Here is a 22,136-nt window from a genome sequence, read left to right as displayed (position 1 = left end):
AGAGGCTGTGAGAGCTTGTGAGCAGCTGTGGAGCAGCTGGCGGGGCCAGTGTGGGGGCCGGGGCTGCGGCAGGAACCCCGCAAGCAGCTCAGCTGGCTTTGGGGGTGGATGTGGTGGGACCTCGCTTGGGTACATGGTGGGAGCTGTGAGCCTGCTGCCGCCAGGCTTTGTTCTCAGATCAGGGCGGCTGCAGCCCCTCCCCAGGCTCCACCTCCGCAGCCCACCCGAGACCCTCCTTCCTGTGCACAAGCTCCTCACATGGTGTGCAGAGCTGGTGAGCAGGAGCTGCTCTCGGCAAAGCGCTGAGGCACCTTGGGTGGTAGAGGCGCCATCAGTAGGGACCAGAGACAACAGGGCACCAACCAGAAGGAGCTGAGCCCCCCATGGGTGCGGACCTTGCAGCAGCGGGGGGTGGATGCTTGGCTCTCCCTCAGGGAAAGGCAGGTGGCTGCGGCACCACCGCTCTGCCCTGGCCCTGCTCCAAGGCTGGGTACCCCGGGGCTGAGCTGGCACAACCTGTTCCCAGGCCATGCTACCCCAGCGGGTTCCGTCCCGCACGGCTGCCTCCCCCTGCCCCTTCCCTGCCCTCTGCTCACAGGTTGCTGTCCCGGGGCTGGCTCCATGGCTGCTCACGTGGGGCCACGGTCACCTCACCTTCCCCTGACCTTGGCTGCGCGGCCAGGACTCGGGCATTTACCCCATCCCTGCTCGTCCCGGCCCTGCCAGGCCAGCGCTGGCTGTTTCTGTCCCGTTTTGCAGACGTGCTCTGCTCCTCCTCGGTGTGACCAGCCCCTTTGCATCGCCCGTGCGTGCCCCAGCCTGTTGCCTGGCCCCAGCCTGCTGCCATCACTCCCACCTTCCCCTCCCCATCTTTGATGGGGTTTTACACCTCTGCAGCTGGCACGAGGGAGATATGGCACCGCACAGCAGCCATGGACTGGCTCCGGGTGATGCCAGGAGGCATTTGCCTTCCCACAGCCAGCTCCTGCACTCAGTAGAAGCTTCCAGTAGTTTAGTGAGACAATTTTCCTCACAATTGCTCATCGTTGTAAGAGCTGCAATTATTAATGACCGTTCCAGCTGCCAGAGCGGAGCGGGAGGAGCGGTTCTTCCCCACACCCGCTGCCCCTGAGCCCATTCCAGCCCGAGGTGCCGGCGCGGCCTCGCACCCGTCCTTTGGGACAGCAGCTGCATCGCATGAGCAAACGCTTGGCTGCTCTGTGCCGGAGCACGCCCAGAGCTGGTGCACGTGGCCCACACGTGCCCCATGACCTCTTGTCCTCTGCACAAGGCTCAGGGCCAGGGCACAGCAGGGACCAGGGGACACCCCGGGTAAGCGGGGACCCCCCTGCAGAGTTCAACGCCTGCCCCATTTCCCCTTGCTGCAGCTTTACCCCCCAGATTAATTACTGCCTCCATTAGCAGTCCTGCCTGCTAGGAAGACAGAGGGACGACCCAGGTGACATGAGGGGTCCAGCCTGGGCTGACACAGGCAGAGGAGGAGAAATCCCAGGTGAAGATTTTCCCCGGAAAGGTGGAAGGAGCTGAGTCAGGTGCCGGGGGGGAGCGGGGAGAGGGCTCAGTGTGACCTTCCCCGCCGGCCACACCGCGCTCGGCGAAACCGCAGGCCTGGAGACAGCCAGCACTTGCAGAGAAGTGTTTATTAAAGGCACTAAAAGCACCGTGGCTACAGCAGCGGCAGCCTGACCGGAGAGTGTGGGTTTGGGAGAGGCATTTACAGGCCCGGGACGGCGGTGGCAGAGCGCTCTTTGGTAGGAAGCCGTGCCCGAGCCCTGCGGGAGCCTGCCGGCCGTCAGCACACGCTGCCAGCCCATGGCTGGGGCGGGCTGGGCACGCTGCCCCGCTCCCCAGCATGGCCGGGCTGGGGGTGCTGCCGCACACCAGCTCCAGGGGAGCAGCAGGCCAGCGGGGTGGGGGGACACGAGGCACAGACCCCCCCGGCATGCAGCCGTGGTAGGAAGCCACCGCAGTGGTTTGCAGGGCAGCCGGGGGGTTGCTGCAGGCAGGGCCCCGGCAGGGGAGCAGGGCCGGGGCTCCAGCCCCACGCACTAAGCACACAGCGGGGAAGGTGGAGGAGAGCGTGGCAAGGGGCTGGGGGACTGGTCCTCACCCACTCAGGGATGTGCTAGGAGTATCCCTGCCCCGGTGCTGAGCTGCCAGGCAGCCAGGCCCCAGCCGAGCAAGGTAGCAGCCCCGCTGTGCCAGACCTTTCCTAACTCCAGCCACCACACTGCGTGGCTTGGGGGCAGGAGACCCATGCAGCATTCCCTTCCCGGGGCTCCTAGGGCCAGTTGGGGGGCACAGAAGAAGCTATAAGGGGCTCTGGACCCAGCGCTGCCTCCAGCTGGAGCCAGGCCAGGAGGTGCCAGGAAGGAGGCAGGAGCAGGGGGAAGGGGTGAGGGCCCAGCCTGGCTCGCCGGGGGCAGCAGGGTGGGGGAGAGGAGCATGCAGGACCAGGGGCACGCGTGGGCACAGCTGAACTCCCGCCCCTCACACGTGGGAGAAAGCGTGGCTCTTGCAGAGCGGCTTGTCCTTCTTGGAGTAGAACGTCTTCCCTTCCAGGTTGGTCTGGCAGATCTGGGGAGGAGAGGGCAGGTGGGTCAGATCAGGGGCGCTGAGCCAGCCCCTGGGTCCCCCGCCACAGCCCAGGGCTCAGCACTGGTGTCGCACAGCTGCCAGGGAGTAGGAGGCTCAGAGCAGGGTCCCAAGCCACCAGCACAGAGCCAAGCGGGGAAAATCTCACGGCAACGGGGACCCCACCGCTGCTGGTGTGCCCCACGCAGGGCACGAGTGCCAGGGAGAGCCATGGCGCCCACCGGCAGCCGGGGAGGGAGGCACATGGCTCACCGCACAGACGAAGCAAGTGTCGTGCCAGCTGAACCCCAGCGCCTCCAGGAACCGGTCCCCAGCGTCGATCTTGAAGTCACAGCCGCGGCACTTGGTGCCAAACATCTTCTCGTAGTCTGTGAGGAGAGGTAGAGCCCAGGTCAGCGATCCCCGGCGCTGCAGCTCCTCATCCCAGGGAAGCAGGGCTGCAGCACAGCCAGGATCCCACAGGCACAGCGTGGGGACAACTCGCTGCCAGCCTCGGGGGGATGATGCCCGAGACACCAGGGTGAGATGCTCGTGCTGTGCAGGGTGTCCCCAGGTGCCACCGGGCCGCAGGGAGGAGGCAAACCTCATCTCCCAGGATGCAGCACTCGCCTTTGATGCACATCCTCCATCATTGCCATGGCAACATGGGAGTGATGGCACTACCGGGTAGCCGGGGAGGACAGGGACGGAGGGCTCAGTGCTGCGGGAAGGGGGTCCCTGCATGGCCCAGAGGGAGCCCTGCAGCGCAGGGCAGCTCACCTCCCACCCCTGTGGGCAGCTGGTGAGTCTCAACGGTGCCCGGTGCCCCAGGGCCATGCGGGGTGACCCATGGGGTCCCCGGGTCCTACCTCTCTCACAGTAAGGCTGTCCCTCCTCCATGTAGAAGGCACGGTTGCGGATGGGAGTTTTGCAGGCAGCGCACGTGAAGCACTGGATGTGCCACGTCATCTTCAGTGCATGCATGACCTCCTGGAGGGGAACTGCTGTCAGACGGGGGCAGGACCACCCTGCACTGCAGGGGAGACCCACCGAGGGCAGAAAGGGACAAGGGATCCCATAGGATGGGATCAGGATGGGAAGGGACAGAGCCAGGCACCCGTAGGTGAGCGGGGAGCAAGGGGAGGAGGTGTGGGGCAGGCTGAGGGACACTCACCCCGGTGATCTTCTTCTTGCACTTGGCGCAGCTGGGCGCATAGCGCGTGTCGTAGCACTTGGGGCAGAAGATGGAGCCTTTCTCCTCGAAGAAGCCGCCCTCATCCAGCACCTTCCTGCACTGGCTGCAGGTGAACTCCTCGGGGTGGTAATAATGTCCCAGCGCCACCAGGTATCGTCCCCTGTGGCAGGACAGAGCCATGTCAGCCACGCCAGGGCCCAGGACACTGGCGTGGCAGCGGTGGTGGCCAGGGCTCACCTGATGACCTTGTTGCACTTGTAGCAGAGGGGCGTGCGGCCGGGCCCTTCGGGGGCTTGCTGGGCTGCCTGCACGATGGAGCTGCGGTTCTGCATGGGGGTCGGCGTGGCTGGCTGGCTGTGCTTGCTCACCACCGTGCTCGTCTTGTCCGGGGCGTAGCGCTCGGCAAACGAGGGGTCCACAGCCCAGGGTGGGCGGCTGGCAGGGCCGGGGGTGGTGGTGGGGGTCCTGGGGGCTGCACACACATGCAAGTCTCCAGGCCAGCGCTCCTGATCCCTCGGCAGCCCCCTGCCAGCGCCCGTGGCTGGGCAAGCAGCATCCCCTGGCACCCCTGCCCCTCTTCCCCCGAGCCCAGAGGAAACGTTTTGCTCACCCAGTCCCGGCTCAGTCTTCATCGCTGCTCCTGGGGACGGGTCCAGCACCGAGACCTGGCTACAGAACGAGCAGTTAATCCAGCCTGCCCCACTCGCCCCCACTGCCCAGCAGGCCCGTGTGTGCAGGCAGGGTCCCCCCACCCCAACAAGCAGGCAGGAGCTGGCCAAGCCCCCGTGCCCAGCCGGTTTGGTGATGGGGTACCAAGCCAAGCACCTTCAGCCCTGCGAAGACACAGAACCCCCCGCGTCTCTGGCACCCACGGCGGTGGTCTGGGGAGCGGTGGGAGGAGCACAGGCCTGCTGGGGTCCCACACCCAGCTCTGGGCTGCGCCAGACTGAGCAGGGACCCAGGGACCACACAGACCCCGGCTGCCCGCTAATACATGAGTCGCCCCCAGCCTCATGGGGGTGCAGAGGGGCTTGGATCTGACCCAGCATGGAGACACCCCGGGGTCCTGCTTCGGCAGAGCTGGGGACAGGCAGGGCTCTGCCATCGCGGCCAGCAAGGCAGGGCCAGGCTGGTCCTGGGAGGGGCAAGGCCTGTGCCCCCCGGCACGCTGCCAGCACTGGGCTTGGGAGCAGGCAGGGCAAGCCAGGGCCAGAGCGACATGGCCCACGCGGGACAGGAACAGGGACAGAGGGAGAGCCAGTGGCTCTGTGCCTCTCCAGGGCAAAGGCAGGAAGGAGACAGCTACAAAACCAGGAGCGTTTATTTGCGGCAGAGCAAACCGGGCAGAGCTGGGACCCAACGGTCACGGCGCCGGGGCAGGAGGCGTCGTGAGAGGCGAAGGCAAAAAAAACGGGCACCGTGCACCACCCCTGCCCGGCTGCACGGGGCAAGGAGCGGCCCCCCCAGCCCTGGATCCCTTCCTTGCCCCCACGCAGGGAGAAGGCAGTGACACTCACCCTGCCTGGCTGCCCCACAGCCCCACACCAGGCTCATGGGACATCGTGCCCCAGGTCCAGGCACTGCCCAGCCATCACAACATCCCAGCAAGGCTTTGCCAGTGCCATCAGCCACCCCTGACCCACTGTGACCAGGACACCACAGCACAGCTCGGCATGTCCAGCTCGGTGCCAGCAGTGCCCAGAGGCCTGCCCGGGGCACGCAGCCCTGCACACAACTCCTGCTGCCGCCCTGGCACACGCTCCCCTTACCTGGGCTGTTTCACAAACACATCACCACGATCCTCCACTGAGCGCAGCAGGAGAGAAAGGAGGAGACAGCGTCAGTCTGCAGCAACTGAGGCCCAGGGACAGCGGGAAGGGAAGGAAAACTGACCTGTCCTGCCCCAACGCACAGCCCTGCCCGGCCACGGGGCAGAGCACAGCCCCAGCCCAGCGGCACCACCACGAGCCCACGCACAGCCCCGGGCAGCTCCCGACGGCTCAGCCACCCCAGAGGGGCCACACGGGGCCAAAACCAACACCCTGGTGCCACGATGCACCATGGACTTTATCCAGCTCCAGTTGCCCTGGCAAAGCTGGGCACCCCTGGGCAGCCAGGCAGCACCAGGCCCTGCAGGAACTTACTGCCGTCTGTGCCCACCAGCCGGGCCAGTTTGAGGAAGGAGCGGGACTGGGAGGTCCCGGTGCGGGGCTGCCAGTCCTCGGCATCCTCTATCAGTCGCAACTTCCCGGGGTCACACGAAGGGGTGCTGGGGGGCTCCAGTGGCTGCAGGGGCTGCCTGCGAGTGATACAGGGCAGGCGCTCAGCCGCCACCAAGCATGGACCCTGCTTTGGCACAGGGCAGCGCTCCCAAAGGGGCCCTCACACGTGCTGACTCCCTCGCCAGACCCCAGCACTCACCGCTGCTCCCCCGTGCCCCAGATGGACCCACGGGCATCCCTGTGGCATCGGAAAAAACGTCGGCACAACAGTCAGTGGCTGACCCATGGCTCAGCCCATCCCTCCCGTACGCACACCCAGCCCCACAGAGGTACGAGCCCCACGAAGATGCCGGCAGCATTCACTCCAGACCGGCCTTGCAACCACCCCACAGCCACACGGGACATTGTGCCCCAGGTCCAGGCAGTGCCCAGCACCTCCCAACACCCCCAGCAAGGTGTTCCCAGTGCCACCAGTCACCCCTACCCACTGTGTCTGAGACACCTGGGTACAGCTTGGCCTCCTCAGCTCAGTGTCAGCAGTGCCCAGTGGGTCCTGCCCCACACAGCCAGCACAGGGACATCCCCCTGTAAGGATGGCCTGCTTGGGGACAGCCTGCCTGGCTGCCGGGTGCCCAGGCAGGACCCCCCCGAGGTGACGGTCAGAGCAGTGGCTGAGCGCTGGCAGTGCCCGTTGTGGGGCGAGCACAGGGCGGGCTCTGCAGCTCTGCCACCAGCTTGGCTCTGGGGAGAGGACAGAGGAGAAGTAGAGGAGAGAAGAAACAGCAACAGCGGGAAGAGCCTCCCCGAAGCCACTGCAAGCAGCAAGCACAAGGGCAAAAAAGCCGGTGGCACTCACCCAGCTCTGCCCGGCCACCCCACGACAGCCTCACGGGACATCAAACCCCAGGTCCAGGCGTTGCCCAGCACCTCCCAACACCCCTAAGCCAGGTTTTCCCAGTGCCATCAGCCTCCTCTAGTCCCCACATGCCCGAGAGGCTGTGGTGCAGCTCGGCATGCCCAGCTCGGTGCCAGCAGTGCCCAGAGGCCTGCCTGGGACGCGCAGCCATGCACACAACTCCTGCTGCCGCCCTGGCACACGCCCTTACCTGGGCTTTTCAACAACCTCATCCTCACGATCCTCCGCTGAGCGCAGCAGGAGAGAAAGGAGGAGACAGAGTCAGTCTGCAGCAACTGAGGCCCAGGGACAGCGGGAAGGGAAGGGAAGGGAAGGGAAGGGAAGGGAAGGGAAGGGAAGGGAAGGGAAGGGAAGGGAAGGGAAGGGAAGGGAAGGGAAGGGAAGGGAAGGGAAGGGAAGGGAAGGGAAGGGAAGGGAAGGGAAGGGAAGGGAAGGGAAGGGAAGGGAAGGGAAGGGAAGGGAAGGGAAGGGAAGGGAAGGGAAGGGAAGGGAAGGGAAACCGACCTCTCCTGCCCCAACGCACAGCCCTGCCCGGCCACGGGGCAGAGCACGGCCCCAGCCCAGCGGCACCACCACGAGCCCACGCACAGCCCCAGGCAGCTCCCGACGGCTCAGCCACCCCAGAGGGGCCACACGGGGCCAAAACCAACACCCTGGCGCCACATCACCCCACAGCCTCCGCCAGGTTCTGGCTGCCCCAACGAAGTCCGGCACCCCCGGGCAGCCAGGCGGCACCGGGCCCTGCGGGAACTTACTGCTGTCTGCGCCCACCAGCCGGGCCAGTTTGAGGAAAGAGCGGGACTGGGAGGTCCCGGTGCGGGGCTGCCAGTCCTCGGCAACCTCTATCAGACGCAACTTCCCGGGGTCACACAAGGGGGTACTGGGGGGCTCCAGTGGCTGCAGGGGCTGCCTGCGAGTGATACAGGGCAGGCGCTCAGTCGCCACCAAGCACGGACCCTGCTTTGGCACAGGGCAGCGCTCCCAAAGGGGCCCTCACACGTGCCGACCCCCTCGCCAGACCCCAGCACTCACCGCTGCTCCCCCGTGCCCCAGATGGGCCCACGGGCATCCCTGTGGCATCAGAAAAAACGTCGGCACAACAGTCAGTGGCTGACCCATGGCTCAGCCCATCCCTCCCGTACGCACACCCAGCCCCACAGAGGTACGAGCCCCACGAAGATGCCGGCAGCATTCACTCCAGACCGGCCTTGCAGCCACCCCACAGCCACACGGGACATTGTGCCCCAGGTCCAGGCAGTGCCCAGCACCTCCCAACACCCCCAGCAAGATGTTCCCAGTGCCACCAGCCGACCCTACCCACTGTGTCCAGGACACCATGCTGCAGTTTGGCTGCCTCAGCTCAAGTGTCAGCAGTGCCCAGTGGGTCCTGTCCTGCACACCCTGCATGGGGACATCCCCCTGTAAGGATGGCCTGCTTGGGGACAGCCTGCCTGGCTGCTGGGTGACTGGGCAGGACCCTCCCAAGGAGATGGTCAGAGCAGTGGCTGAGCACTGGCAGTGCCCCTTGTGGTGTGAGTGCAGGGCAGGCTCTGCAGCTCCGCCAGCAGCTCGGCTCTGTGGGAAGGGAAAGGACAGAGGAGGATGAAAGAAGATAAGAAACAGAACAGGGCAGAGAGCTTTCCCGGAGTCACTGCAAGAAGTGAGTGCAAACCAGCCGGGTGGGCTGAGCCCCGCGTGGGACCTCCGTGGCTCCTGCTGCCGCCCTGGCACACGCTCCCCTTACCTGGGCTTTTCAACAACCTCATCCTCACGATCCTCCACTGAGCACAGCAGGAGAGAAAGGACAAGACAGAGTCAGTCTGCAGCAACTGAGGCCCAGGGACAGCGGGAAGGGAAAGGAAGGGAAACCGACCTCTCCTCCTGCCCCAACGCACAGCCCTGCCCGGCCACGGGGCAGAGCACGGCCCCAGCCCAGCGGCACCACCACGAGCCCACGCACAGCCCCGGGCAGCTCCCGACGGCTCAGCCGCCCAAAATCAAGCCCCTGGTGCCACATCACCCCATGGCCTCTACTGGGTTCTGGCTGCCCCAACAAAGTCCGGCACCCCCGGGCAGCCAGGCGGCACCGGGCCCTGCAGGAACTTACTGCTGTCTGCGCCCACCAGCCGGGCCAGTTTGAGGAAGGAGCGGGACTGGGAGGTCCCGGTGCGGGGCTGCCAGTTCTCGGCATCCTCTATCAGCCGCAGCTTCACAGGGTCACACGAGGGGGTACTGGGGGGCTCCAGCGGCTGCGGGGGCTGCCTGCGAGTGATACAGGGCAGGCGCTCAGCCGCCACCAAGCACGGACCCTGCTTTGGCACAGGGCAGCGCTCCCAAAGGGGCCCTCACACATGCCGACCCCCTCGCCAGACCCCAGCACTCACCGCTGCTCCCCCGTGCCCCAGATGGACCCACGGGCATCCCTGTGGCATCGGAAAATGTTGGTACAACAGTCAGTGGCTGACCCATGGCTCAGCGCATCCCTCCCGTACGCACACCCAGCCCCACGGAGACACCAGCACCATTTGCTCCACACCAGCCTCCCAGCCACCCCACAGCCCCAAGGAAAAGCCGGCGACACTCACCCAGCTCTGCCCAGCTGCCCCACAGCCCCATGCCAGGCTCACAGGACATTGTGCCCCAGGTCCAGGCACTGCTCAGCACCTCCCAACACCCCCAGCAAGGTGTTGCCAGTGCCAACAGCTTCCTCCAGACCTCATCTGCTCAAGAAGCAACAGTGCAGCTTGGCCACCCCAGCTCTGTGACAGCAGTGCCCAGTGGGTCCTGGCCAGCACACCCTGCACGGGGACACCCTGTTTGGGGACAGCCTGTCTAGCTGCTGGGTGCCCAGGCAGGACCCTCCCAAGATAACAGTCAGAGCAGTGGCTGAGCGCTCGCCATGCCGGTTGCGGGGTGAGCGCAGGGCAGGCCCTGCCATCAGCCCGGCTCTGTGGAGAGGGGGAGGACAGAGTCTGAACGGGAGAACAGAGGAGGAGAGGAGAGAGGAAACAGCAACAGGGCAGAGAGCTTTCCTGGAGCTGCACCACCAGCAGCGAGTGCAAACCAGCTGGGTGGGCTGAGCCCCACGTGGCACCTCCGTGGCTCCTGCTGCCGCCCTGGCACACGCTCCCCTTACCTGGGCTTTTCAACAAGCTCATCCTCACGATCCTCCACTGAGCGCAGCAGGAGAGAAAGGAGGAGACAGCGTCAGTCCGTGGCAAATGAGGCCCAGGGACAGCAGGAAGGGAAGGAAAACCGACCTGTCCTGCCCCAACGCACAGCCCTGCCCGGCCACGGGGCAGAGCACGGCCCCAGCCCAGCGGCACCACCACGAGCCCACGCACAGCCCCGGGCAGCTCCCGACGGCTCAGCCACCCCAGAGGGGCCACACGGGGCCAAAACCAACACCCTGGTGCCACGATGCACCACGGCCTTTATCCAGCTCCAGTTGCCCTGGCAAAGCTGGGCACCCCCGGGCAGCCAGGCAGCACCAGGCCCTGTGGGAACTTACTGCCATCTGTGCCCACCAGCCGGGCCAGTTTGAGGAAGGAGCGGGACTGGGAGGTCCCAGTGCGGGGCTGCCAGTCCTCGGCATCCTCTATCAGCCGCAGCTTCACAGGGTCACACACAGGGGTGCTGGGGGGCTCCAGCGGCTGCGGGGGCTGCCTGCGAGCAACAGATTCGGCTGTCAAATCTGATGGATCCCTACGGCATCACCTCCCTGGGGCTGCCCCACACCTCCCTCGGCACAGAACCACAGCACACCAGTACCTGAGACGCCGCACGTTGCCTTACTCCCCACACCCTCTACTCCTCCTCCATGTAGGAAGTGCCCATTAAGGATGGGCTCAGGACTGACCACCATTCCTGGCAGTCTGAGACTGGCCCCAAGGGCCAGAAGGGGAAAGGACAAGGTAAGAATAAACTAAGGTCAAAAAATCACTGGCAGGGGAGCTGCACAACAGCCCAGTGAACACCTACAGCACTCACGGCATTGCCGCCCGCCTGCCTGACCCTGGGCAGGGTGCCCGGCACAGCCTGGCATCCCTTACCCCGACGAGCTGCATTTCAGGGAGGAGGGAAGGGACATTGCAGGGCCCCAGCAGAGCCAGGCAGCGCTCACCCTTCAGGCTAAGGACAGCTTGGTGCCAGGAATGACCCACCCACATGGGCAGAGCAGCCCCTGCTGCCTGTCCCCAGGCTGGCCCTGCCCCGGAGAAGGGGGCACTAGCAGGGAAGAGGCATGCAGGGAGGAGAGAGAGAGCAGGCAAAAGGCTTACTGACTTGTCAAGGCTCAGCACCTGTAGGGGAGAGGGAAAGAGAGAGGGAGGAGAAAAAGAAAGAAAGAGGAAGGTGAAATTAGACCCACAGCACCCAGGAAGTTCCCAGAGCTCACCTACGGCCTGCACCAGTCCCCCTACCCCCGAGACTCATGCCCAGCTTGCCCAGGGCTGGGAGCACACTGGGATGCACGGGCAGACACCAATGGGCAAGATCATGCCTCCCTCACCTCCCCAAAACACGCCTGGGTGCCCAGGGCCGCATCCCCTGGCATTGCCGGCTTTCAGGGCACCGCGGCAGCTCTCGGCAGGAGGGACAGGGACCGGCAGCTGCCGGACACACGCAGCCGGGTGGGCAGCCTGCAGAGGCAGCAGCTCCCTCCCTGCGAGCGGGGTGAGGACGGCGCTGCGCAGGGCTCGAGGGCTTCGCTTTGCCCAGCCTGTCCCAGCAGCCGGGGGACCGGCAGGACATCCCCAGGCAGGCGCTGGCTGGTGGCCACAACTCAGGCACCGATTCCCTGCTGCCGCAGATGCCAGCGAGTGTCCTGCTACAACCGCCGTGTCGTGCCCCGCAGGACTCCCCACGGGCTGACACATCCCCGAGCGAGGGACCGGCATGTGCATGGCCACGTGTCCCCACACGTGACAGTCCTCTTGTGCCACCTCAGCACCAGCCATCAGGGGATCCCAGCACGGGCACCATCGCCCGCTCCCACCCATGGGTGCCTGGCATGCAAGGCGCAGCAGGGCTGGGCAGCGGGCTCCCCCCGGTCTTTGGGGAGCAGGACAGACAGCAACATACCCATTGTGCTGGGGGGTGCAGGCGGGCGCCAGGGGCGTGTACGTCACGGGTTTCGTCACCAGCCCGGGCCGTGGGTTCGGAGGCGAGCCGGCCCCGAAGGGCCGAGCTGTTTTGTTGAGGGTGGTACTGGGAGCGAAGTTATATTTCAGGGGTTCAGAGCAGGGGAGTGAGTCCTGAGCGAGACAAAACACACAGACACGGGCTCACACGTCAAGCAGCATGCAAGGGGCAGCCCTGGGCCAGGCAGCGCAGCAGGCAGCCAGGCAGGAAAGCTGGACAGCATGTGCACCTCGTGCACCGGGCTCTGCCAGGCTGGCACCTCTCTCCGCAGGGCACCCAGCCCAGCCACAGCAGGTCACAAGCCCTGCCCAAGGGTTGTTGGAGGATTAGTAAGTGCCCCGGATGCTCGCTGCTGCCCGCGGCAGGGCAACGCATGCACACACGCTGTTCGCAACTGTCCCATGGCACGAAGCTGAACGCATGCAGGTGGCTTCTGCCCAGAAGCCACCGGTCCCTGGCCCCAGCCCTGCCTCCCCGTGCCAGGGCACTCCCCAGCACTAGCAAACATGGGGCCCTGAGGCCGTGCTGCGGCTGCCCGGCCTCCTCCCCTGCGTCAGCCCCTCTGCACCCCTGCCCACACCCAGCACCGGCGGGGGCACAGGCAGGCAGCAGCCAGGGCCCGGGCACCCACTGGACAGACCCCGCTCCCTCTGATCCTCTGCAGTGCTGGGGTCAGAGCTGCTCCTCCAGCGAGAAGTTTTCCAGCCCTCTAAAACACCCTGGTCCCCCAGAAGCCTGCGGGCCCCAGGAGCAAAGTCCATTTGTCTGTCTACACCCAGAGATTCCCCTCCCCTAAGACAAGGCTGAGCTGCTGCTGCAGCACCAGGAGCAACACGTACCTTCTGTGGCTTCCCCAGGTGGTTCTGGGCTCTGCAAGAGAGGAGACAGCCGGGCAGGTGCTGGAACCGGTCCAGCCACCGCCGGGACACTGGTACCCCAGGGATGCAGCACCCGCCCGAGGGGAGCCACGGCCAGCTGGCACTGCCCCGGTGGCTCACAGGCGAGGGCCAGCAGCCAGGCTAAGCCTCATCCAGCCAAGTAGAGCCCTCAGACCCATCCAGGGGCTGCCAGGCTCCAAGCAAGGAGTGGTGATGCCAGGAGATGGTGATGCCAGGAGATGGCACTGGGCAGAGGGTCCTGGCTCTGCTCCGGCCACAGCAGGACCCCGGGTTTGCAGGACCCACGAATCCTACCTGCTCAAGGTGAGGCAGAGCCTGTCCCCGCAGGCACGGATCCTGTTCTGGGCCTCGATGTGCGTCATGGAGCTGGTGCTCTCCCCGTCGATGTACAGCACCCAGTCGCCCACTCCCACGCCAGCCTGGGCCGCCTTCCCGCCCGGCGTCAGCTGCGGGACAGACAGAGTCACGGAGAGCCGGGCCGGCCGAGCGGCAACACGGGACCATCGCCCCGAGGACAGGGGTCTGCCGGGGCCCAGGCACCTTCGTGCAAGGCCCAGCCTGGCACAGGACACCCACACAGACCTGACCCAGGGGGAGGTAGGGACCCCCGGGCCACCCCCCACTTCCCAGCGCATCAGCCCAGAGCAGCCCCTTCCCCTCCGCAGCAGGGGAGGGCTCAGCATGGCCCAGGGCACTGCCCAGCCCCTGCCCTCTGGCACAGCTGGGGGCCACGCCAGCACCCCGGGGCCCGTCCCCATGACGCCGAACGGCGGAGGCGGCGCTGGCTCAGCCTGGGCAGGAGCCCGGCCACCCCTCGGAGCCATCCCCGCGGTCCTGGGGCGGGAAGGAAGCGCAGTGAGTCAGGGCCCGTCGGGCAGCCCACGTCTGGCTGCGAACCACAGGCACGTCCAGCCCTTCGCTTGGGGTGAGGGGCGGACAGGGAAGGCACCCCCAGGCGCTCCCCCCAGCCACCCACGCTCCCGTCCCGGTCCGGCGCCGGCAGGCACAGACGTTACCTCATCCCCGCAGAGGAGCAGGAAGCCCCTGGGGCAGGGAGACTCCTGCCCTCACCCATGGGCCCAGGCCATTGCCCCAGCCCTCGCCCCGCCGGGGCAGCCAGGAGCACGGCCACGGCTTCACCTGCCCGGCCATGGTGCTGGGGATGTGCCTTGCCCCCGGCATGGCTCTACGTCAGCATCCTCCCCCCGGGGATGCACAGCCAAAGGCGAGCAGGGCCCCGAGTGCCGCACGCAGGTCCCAGGCACTGACAGACAGACAGACAGACAGACAGACGTAGGCAGGCTGCAGCCATTCCTGCTCCTCCAGCACAGAAGAACTCGAGGCGCTTGGACCCAGACCAAGTATTTCCTCAAGTCCTATTCGACATGAACATAAAAGGAGCGAGCCAGATTCCCAGCGCCGTCAGAGGGCTGAAAAATCCCTCCCGCAGAGCCCCGGCCCCTCCTCGCCCACGCGCAGGGCCCGGCTCGCCCCAGAGCCGTGCTCCCCTTCCCCGCGCCAGCACTGGCCCTCCACATAAGGCCAAAACCCCACACCCGGGCTGGATGCGGCCCGGCTCCATCTGCATCCCACTGCTGTCCCATGTCCCCAGCGGGACATGGGTACCCCCCTCCGATGCCCCCGCACCACCCAGTGCCCGCTCCTCCTGCCCGGCATGGGAGGATGCCTGGGTGGCTAGTGGTGCCGGACGGCTCCTGGCCACACTGCTGCAAGCCCCAGCTTGCTGCCCTGGAGGGCTGGGGAAGGCGCGGGGCGGCTGCGTGGGTTTGGAGGCAGGAGCAGGAGCTGGGAGAGGTTTTCACACAGCTGCCCGGGAAGGGGAGAGCGCGGCAGGCTGCGTCACACAGCCGCACCCAGCCCGGCCAGCACCGCCGTGCTCCCCGTCCCCCTCCGCCAGGAAACCCCTTCGGCAGGTGCCAGCTCAGCCGGGAGCCATGGCAGTGCCAGCCCTCCTGCTTCCCACCCAGTCCCGCTAACCAGGGCTTCCTTCCGCCACTCTCCGCCCAGCCAGTTCTTTGTTCCCCGTGCCTCCATCACCGCACCCAGCGAGGTGCCCGCCAGCTGCCCCCCGTCCAGGGCTCGGGCACCCCGGACAGAGTCTGGCCCAGCAAGGAGGGGAGGCAGGTGCCTGCACAAGGGCCCGGGCAGCATCCCCAGCACCTTCCCCCCTGCAGCACCGAGGGTCTCTCCTCCTCCTTGGATGCTGGGATGTGCCGCACAGCACCCAGCTACCCAGACGCCAGCCCTTACCCTGGCTCCACCACAAGCAGCTCAAGACCATGGTCTCACGGCCTGCCTAGCCAAGGTGTCAGGACCCCAGCAGAGCCCCTTGCCACAGGAGGACCAGGGTGGCACCTCTTTTGTGTGACCACCAAGCTGAAGCAGCCTCGCAGCTCGCCCAGTAGCGTCACAGCGATGGACGCAGTCGAGAGCCAAAGCACATGCCAGTGCTGCTTTCCCTGTGCCCCCTGGCTCCACAGAGCAGGATCCCACTGCAGCCCTCAAAGCTGGGGCAGGACACCCCCCTCCAGCCCCGGCAGGACAGCCTGCCCTGCCAGCAGCACCCTGGCTCGAGGGAAGTGGTGGCCAAGGACAGCAATGTGCTCCAGGCAGGAGCTTTAGGGCTGGGGATGCCTCCAGGATGCAGAGCAGCACAGGGTCACCCCTTCCCATCAGACAGTGACCACCACCCTTCCACGCAGCCCAGCCTCATCAGAGAGCCCCCCAAAGCTGGCTACATCCCCTGGGAATGTCCTTGCTGCTCCTGCCTGCCCTGCCCCAGAGGCCAGCAGCAGTGTGGCCCAAGCCGGGAGGGCAGCGCTGGCCTCCTCACACAGCCGGGCCATTGCTTCACAAGGCCCCTGCCCCGGGCCCTGGGAGGCTCCTCCATCCCACCAGACCCTTTGTTAAGCACTGGCTCGCAGCCAAGAGAAACATTTTTTAGAGAATAACCTCGTTGAAGCCGTCTCTGCGTGCTCAGCAGAGATCGGCAGGCCCCAGGGCAGCAGCGCTGGAGACTCCAGCCTCGCACAGTGCCCTCGGGGTCCGTGCTCTGTGCCGGGGTGCTGTGGAGACCAGCACCCCTCTGGGACAGGCGCACTGTGCCAGGCTCGTGCCGGGGGCAGGCCCCCACGCAGCGCCACGAGTAAAGCTGTCCTTTGAGAAGCAGCCTCCATGCAAGCTGCCCGAGCGCCAGCGGCACGGGCAACGCAACTGCATTCCAAGGCTTATAAGGCAATTGTATGGCCAGAGCCATGGCCAGCACCCATCTAGGGGACTGGGCCGGCCAGGGACAAGGACCCGCACACACTCAGGGGCCCGACCTGGCCTGGGCGAGCATCACATTGGGAGCAGCTCACACCAGGCACCTCAGTCACGAGCAGACGGCTCTCGCCCACACTGGAGAAACGGGCTGGTTTTGCAGAGGGAGCCACGTCCCAGTGCACACAGCAGTACCAGCAGCAGCACAGGCTTCTTCCCCTCCCTGCCCGTCCCAGGACCAGCTCACTCGGGTGCAGAGCTGCGAGCTGTGCAGCGGGAGGGAGGGTGGAAGGGCACAAGCCGCATCCCGGGATGCTGGGCCTGGTGTTGTGGTGCAGACCAGGAAGCTGGCGCCGCAGCTTGGAGAGGTGAGAGCAGCTCGGAGAGGTGAGAGCAGCTCCTCCCTCTCTGCCGCGGTGGGCACACTCCGGAAAGGGGCCTCCCCTGTCCCCCCAGCAGCCACAATGACTCTGCAGAGGCTGTATAGCGTTTCCCATCTGCAGTCCTCTGCCCGGAACACCCCCGTGCCGGACCGCAGCTGATAAGGCTCCGAGGAGGCTACGCAGAGCCAGGCAGGGCAGGACGCTGCGCTCCCGGGGCCCCGGCTCATCTGCATCCCCCGTACAGCTCTGCCTCAGCCCCCTGGACCGCAGCCACCATGGCTCCCACCCGCAGAGGCAGAAGGAAGGATGGGTGTCACCGGTCTCAGCTTCTCTTACCCTGGAGATAGAGAGCGGCATGCTGAAATCCTTCCCTCCCTGCAGCCTGAAGCCCCAGGGCGCCGGCCCGTTCAGCATCACCTTGTAGGACTCCATGTCTCCCATCTCTGCAAGGGAAGAGGGTGGGATCCTGGCGTGAGGGTACATGGGAACAACGCAGGGAGAGCAGGTGAGGAGGGGGCCCGGCGCCAGGCAGGATGCGGTAGGAGGAGACGGGTCACATTTCCAACAGTAACTCCACCCTGACCAGCCTACACTGTGGTTAGAGACGCACCCCAAATCTATCAGCATCTCCTCCAGCAGTGCCAGAGATGAGGGGCCCAAGCTAACGCTGACAAGCACCGGGGAGCCAGGCACAGCCCCGCTGCCACCTGCAGCGCAGCACCCGTGGGCTCCGCTCTCCCAAACCCAGGACGTGCTCTCCCTTGCAGCACCCCAGAAACTCTCGCTGCTGAAAGCCGAGACCGTTTCAGACTGCAGAGAAGCAGCAGCAGGTACAGGACAGGAACCAGAAGCATTTTTGCCGGGTGAATGAGCAGCAGCAGCGCAGGAGCTGCATGATGCCACCCGAGGCGCCTGGCAGAGCAGCCAGGCTGGCGCTCCGGCAGCCGGCCGAGCAGATGCTACCTGGGAGCGAGCCCATCCCGGCACACGGAGCCGGGGCTTCGGCGGGGAGGGAATCCCGGCGCTGCCCGGGCTGTGCTGACGGCTGTCAGCCGCCCAAGGCTCCGCGCAGACGGGCCAGCCCCAGCCTCCCGGACACCCCTCACCTGGAAGGGGCCGCCAGACCCCCGCAAAGCCCCCCAGGACCTTCCTGCTGCCGCTGCCAGGCAGGGGACAGGGCCAGCTCCGGGGTCCGGGGCCCTCCCCACCCCTCGCAAGAGCCGGCGGGCTCCCGGCGGGGCGGCGGCGGGGCCGGGGGCCAGCGTGCCCCCGCTCTCCCCGGGCCGGTGCGGGCTATATAAGGCGTGTAAGACGACACCAGCCCGCTCGGCGCTCGGGAGGGCCGGGGGAAGGCTGCGTGTCAGGCATTCCCGGCGCCCGGCAGCCGCGCAAGCCCCAGCGAGGCACCGGGGCGGCCTGGAGCGGGCAGGCAGCCCCCCGCGGGGCCGGGCCGGGGGTCCCCAGCAGCCCCAGGCTGGGCAGCCCCCCTCCTCCCGAGGGGCCGCCGGGCCCCACTCCCCATCCCGTCCCGCAGGGACCCTCAGGCCCCCCTCCCCGTCCCGTCCCACACAGCCTCCCTCCCCCGGCGTCGGGAACCCCGGCCCTGGACCCAGCTCTGCCCCACGGAGACCCCGGCCCTGCCCCACACGGGCCCGGGCCCGACCACCCGCCTTCCCCCAGACACAGGCCTCAGCCTCGCACCCCTCGGCCCGGCCCTCCCGCACTCACTCACCCGTGGCCGGCTGAAACCCCGGCGGAGCGGGGCCGAGCGGGCGGCGCCGCAGCGGGGAGCGGAGCGGAACAGCAAGACCCGGGACTCGAACTCAGTACCGCCCCCGACCCGGCCCGGCCCCGCCTTATATAGGATCGAGAGGGGGCGGAGCCGGCGGACGGCTCGGCCAATCACCGCATGCGCCTGCCCGCCGGGGCGGGCACAGCGGCGCCCCCTAGCGGGGAGGCGCAACCTGCCCCGCCCGGCCCCGGCCCCGGCCCCGGCCCCCGCCCCCGCCCTCCCCCGCAGCACCGGCAGAGCTCCGTCCAGGCCAAGTTCTTTATTCACGGCACCGCACGCGGCCCGGGCTCAGGCCCAGTCCCGCGGGCTGGGGGCCTCCCGGCTCAGCAGCCGCACCAGCTTGGCCCGGAGGTTGCTCTGGGGCTTGTGCCCGGGGCGTCCCGGCGGCGCCTCCTGCCCCCCGCGGCCCCAGCCCTGCTCGGGGGGCTGGGGGCTGCCCCGTGGCAGCTGGGCCAGGGCAGCCCGGTTGTCATAGAGGGGGCCCGCCTCGCTGCTGTGGCCCTCAGGGGCCTGCCGGCACCCCAGCTCCCACTGCCCTTCCTCTTCCTCCTCCTCCTCTTCCCTGGCAGGACCCGGCTCTGCAGTGAAGATGTTCTCGTAGAGGTGCTCAGGGGGCAGCTTCCCCCCAGCCCAGGGCTCACCGGGGCCTGGCTGCCCTGGCCCGAAGAGGGGCTGCTGGCCCCGAGCAATGGAGGCGTAGACGATGGGGCCTGTGCCCTGCGGCTCCGGCGGGGGGAAGCGAAGGCAGCTGGCGGGGGGGTGGGAGGCAGGCTGTAGCCCCCCCAGGGGTGGGCTGGGCTGGGGCTCCTCAGCCCCAGGGCCCCAGGACTGGGGCTCGAGGCCCTGTGTGGAGAGTTGGGGGTCCGGGACACAGAAGAGCCGGGGGTCGGGGGCATCCTTGCCCTGCTGCTGGCAGGTGATGGCAGCACTCACAGCCCGGCAGAGCTCCAGGGCCCGCGGGGTGCTGAACGTGAAGGTGCCCTCACCGGAGTCACTGCGGCGGCCGGCCTCGAAGGAGAAGACAGTCTGTGGGGCCAGAGGGCAGGGTGAGGGGCTAGCACCCACCCTGGGATGCCAGCAGCCCCAAGGAGGGAGGGGGGCACCCACCTGATCCTGGCCAAACTTGCGGAGGAAGGGGTAGGGCCAGGTGAGCAGGGGCTGGCGGGACTGGGGGTCCTTCAGCGTCAGGCTCTGGGGCAGGGCGCAGAGCAGGTAGTGCCCGTGCAGGCCGCAGCGGGCAGATGCGTCTGTCTGGACCACCAGCACCGGGAACTCGGTCACTATGGGAGCAGAGCAAGGCAGGGGTCAGCACTGCGCCAGAGCCCACCCACCCCAGCCCTATCCACCACCCCTGCACGTACGGTCCTGCCAGGAGGAGTAGAGGGAGTTCTCCTCCATGGGGACAGCAGGGCTGGGCTGGGTCCTGGCACTGCTCTGCGCCGTCTCCTTTGCACCCTGAAACAGAGGGATGTGAGCGTGGCCCCCGGACGGGGGGAGTATGAGCCCCCCCCTGCCTGCCCATGCACCCCAGAGCCCACCCGGCTCACCCAAGCCAGGAGCAGCACGAGGAGTCCCGGCTCTGCTGGCCCCTACGGTACCTGGAAGGCCAGCTGGCAGAGCTGGGCGATCCACTCGTCCCGCTGCTCGGCCGCCAGCACGTAGCTCTTCTCCGTGGTGGTGAGGTAGAAGGCGGCGGTGGCTTTGGGGCAGGTCTCGATGCCCGCCGGGCCCACGGAGACGCAGTCCGAGAGGCGGATCACCCGGCGGGCGCACCGCCGCAGGGAGGTCTTCTCCAGCGCTGTGCCGTCATCTCGCACCTCAAACTTCTCCATGCGGGCCACACCGGAGGGGCTGGCGGCGAAGAGCTGGGCTCGCATCTTCCTCCAAGACCTCTGTGGTGTGGGAAGGGCGCAGGCAGGGGAAAAAATGGTCAGCAAAGAGCTGTCTGCTGCGTCCTGGCAGCGCTGCCCTCCGTGCGGGGCCGGCAGTGCTCAGGAAGAGCCGTGCGGGGCATGAGGGGGCACAGAGGGTCCCTGCCCACACCCGCTGGGCGCTGTGGGAGGGCATGGAGAGCCGGGGCCAGTGCAGACCCCCAGGGCTGTGGGACAGGGCAGTCCCAAAGCTGGGTCGAGGACGGGGCCTTGCCCCGAGTGAGCTCGGCAGAGCTCGCTGCGTGAGTCACGCTCGCTCCTGGCTCGCCAAGCACCAGGTCCTGCTCTTTGTTCCCCGCTGCGCGTGCTGCCCTGCTGCTGCTGCAGCTGAGCTCTCAGGCTCTTCTCAGGACAGACCCTGATGCAAATTAAAGCCATTTTGAGCTGCTGAGGCTCCTGCTGGCAGCCTCACATCTGCTGCGCACGGCCAGGCCCTGCAGCTCACAGCCCGCTTCCTCCCAGGGGAGGCTCTGCGGCACCAGCACCTTCCCAGCCCGTCATGGGATAGAGGGGGCGCGTGCCCCCACGCACCTCAATAGCGCAGCAGAGCCTCCGCCCTGCAGAAACCAGATGCAGCCAAGCACCCAAAATACCCACCGCCGCCAGCCCGCCGGCCTCCTACGCAGCAGGGCACCGGCCCCGCGCACGCAGGGCCTCCCCGCTCGGTTCCAGGACTCGGCTCTCGCTCAACAGGGAGGTCAGAGCATGATCGCACGGCCACCCCGCCATGGCAGAGGAGATGCCACTGAGGCACAGCCAGCGTGCCAGCGGGCCCCGCTTCGCCAACACGCACCTCTCGGCTCCCCAGAGCTGGCTCGACCCTGCGGGGACTCCCACCACGCCACCCATACCATGCTCTGAGGGGCTGAGGCACTCGGTGCCCACCCCGAGGGCCCAGGGCAGTAGGCCAAGCAGTGATGGGTGCCCCACATATGGCACCAGCACCCCAGGGCCAGGAGCGTGGAGGGCTGGGTGTGGAGCCACGTCCCACGCGCTGCCCCGCTCCCACACACACGCTGGAGCTGCGCCTCGTTAACACGCGTTTATTGTTTCATTGCGAACCGCACGGTGACCAAGCGAGAAGAGGGACCCCACGCGCAGGGGCCAGCCCGAGCAGGTGTCTGCACGGATGAGTCCCCTCAGCCATGGGGAGAGCCCCGCGCATGGGGCTGCGGAGCCCAGGGCCCCCCCAGGGCAGCTTCCAGGGGTCTGGCTCCAGTCCCCCCTTCCCAGGCTGCCGAGGACCCGGCCCCAGGCCTGGCACCGAGAGAGATCAGGGCAAACCCTGTACCCAGCCCCAAATCCACCCTTTACCTTTCCAAATTTGCAGTGCTGCACATAGAGGATCCCATCCTTCACCGGTCTCTCCATGGGCCCAGCGCCGCACTGGCAGCCAGCGCAAGGATGGGGGACTCGGACTATCAGCAGCGGAGAAAATGTGACTGCTGCAGCCGAAGCAACTGCACAGGGCAGACTTCCTTCTCTCAGCGACTTCCCCTTTTTGGTGTGTGGGATGAGGGGCAGAGGCTGGGCCATGAGAGGTGTCCATCCGCCCGCCCTCCCCCTCACAGAGGGGCAGTGGGGCAGAACGCGCACAGGCAGAGCGCAGGAAGCACCGAGGGGACCGCCCGACAGCAGGGGGCACGCCGCGCCTTGCCCCCGCTGCATCGGGGCGTGTTTGGGGGATACGGGAACAGCCACCAGCTGCGGCGGCAGAAAACCAGGTAAGGGGGACGGGTCCTGGAGGAACTGAGGGGCTTCGGAGGGGAGTGACGTAAG

General features: G+C 67.2%; 2 protein-coding genes across 13 annotated transcripts; both read right to left on the bottom strand.

The window, feature by feature from the left end:
• Positions 1-1,642: 1,642 nt before the first annotated feature.
• Positions 1,643-18,455, bottom strand: PDLIM7 (PDZ and LIM domain 7). 12 transcript variants are annotated; one of them, XM_068408985.1, is made up of 23 exons: positions 18,367-18,455; positions 16,971-17,077; positions 13,264-13,415; positions 12,910-12,940; positions 12,011-12,136; positions 11,213-11,229; positions 10,440-10,594; positions 10,065-10,101; positions 9,313-9,351; positions 9,036-9,190; positions 8,673-8,709; positions 7,961-7,999; positions 7,684-7,838; positions 7,119-7,155; positions 6,212-6,250; positions 5,935-6,089; positions 5,560-5,596; positions 4,401-4,459; positions 4,028-4,262; positions 3,770-3,950; positions 3,465-3,585; positions 2,869-2,984; positions 1,643-2,598 (listed from the first exon to the last, which is right to left on the bottom strand). In XM_068408985.1, exons 2-23 carry the CDS (start codon positions 17,073-17,075, stop codon positions 2,512-2,514), a joined length of 2,115 nt encoding a protein of 704 aa, XP_068265086.1. In that variant the 5' UTR covers positions 17,076-17,077; positions 18,367-18,455; the 3' UTR covers positions 1,643-2,511. The 12 variants fall into 12 exon arrangements, with proteins under 12 accessions (XP_068265086.1, XP_068265087.1, XP_068265088.1 ...); XM_068408986.1 differs by lacking the exon at positions 18,367-18,455 and adding an exon at positions 17,741-17,884; XM_068408987.1 differs by lacking the exon at positions 12,011-12,136.
• Positions 18,456-18,714: 259 nt separating this feature from the next.
• Positions 18,715-22,025, bottom strand: DOK3 (docking protein 3). The gene is made up of 5 exons (XM_068408696.1): positions 21,672-22,025; positions 20,025-20,318; positions 19,788-19,881; positions 19,534-19,706; positions 18,715-19,452 (listed from the first exon to the last, which is right to left on the bottom strand). Exons 1-5 carry the CDS (start codon positions 22,023-22,025, stop codon positions 18,715-18,717), a joined length of 1,653 nt encoding a protein of 550 aa, XP_068264797.1.
• Positions 22,026-22,136: the final 111 nt, after the last annotated feature.

Source organism: Nyctibius grandis, chromosome 10 (assembly GCF_013368605.1).
Source record: "Nyctibius grandis isolate bNycGra1 chromosome 10, bNycGra1.pri, whole genome shotgun sequence".
Lineage (NCBI taxonomy): Eukaryota > Metazoa > Chordata > Aves > Nyctibiiformes > Nyctibiidae > Nyctibius > Nyctibius grandis.
Note: the sequence above shows the minus strand (reverse complement) of the source record. Positions and strands in the feature narration are given on the sequence as shown.

Excerpts from the sequence above, each read along its gene's own strand:
- DOK3 (XM_068408696.1), bottom strand. The coding sequence starts at position 22,025 with ATGCAGCGGGGGCAAGGCGCGGCGTGCCCCCTGCTGTCGGGCGGTCCC. Across the intron at positions 19,707-19,787 it reads CTACTCCTCCTGGCAGGACC|TGACCGAGTTCCCGGTGCTG; the intron begins GTACGTGCAGGG and ends CTGCTCCCATAG. Across the intron at positions 19,453-19,533 it reads GCAAGTTTGGCCAGGATCAG|ACTGTCTTCTCCTTCGAGGC; the intron begins GTGGGTGCCCCC and ends CTGGCCCCACAG.
- PDLIM7 (XM_068408985.1), bottom strand. The coding sequence starts at position 17,075 with ATGGGAGACATGGAGTCCTACAAGGTGATGCTGAACGGGCCGGCGCCC. Across the intron at positions 8,000-8,672 it reads GAGGTTGTTGAAAAGCCCAG|GGATGCCCGTGGGCCCATCT; the intron begins GTAAGGGGAGCG and ends CTGATGCCACAG. Across the intron at positions 6,090-6,211 it reads TGGGGCACGGGGGAGCAGCG|GCAGCCCCTGCAGCCACTGG; the intron begins GTGAGTGCTGGG and ends TATCACTCGCAG.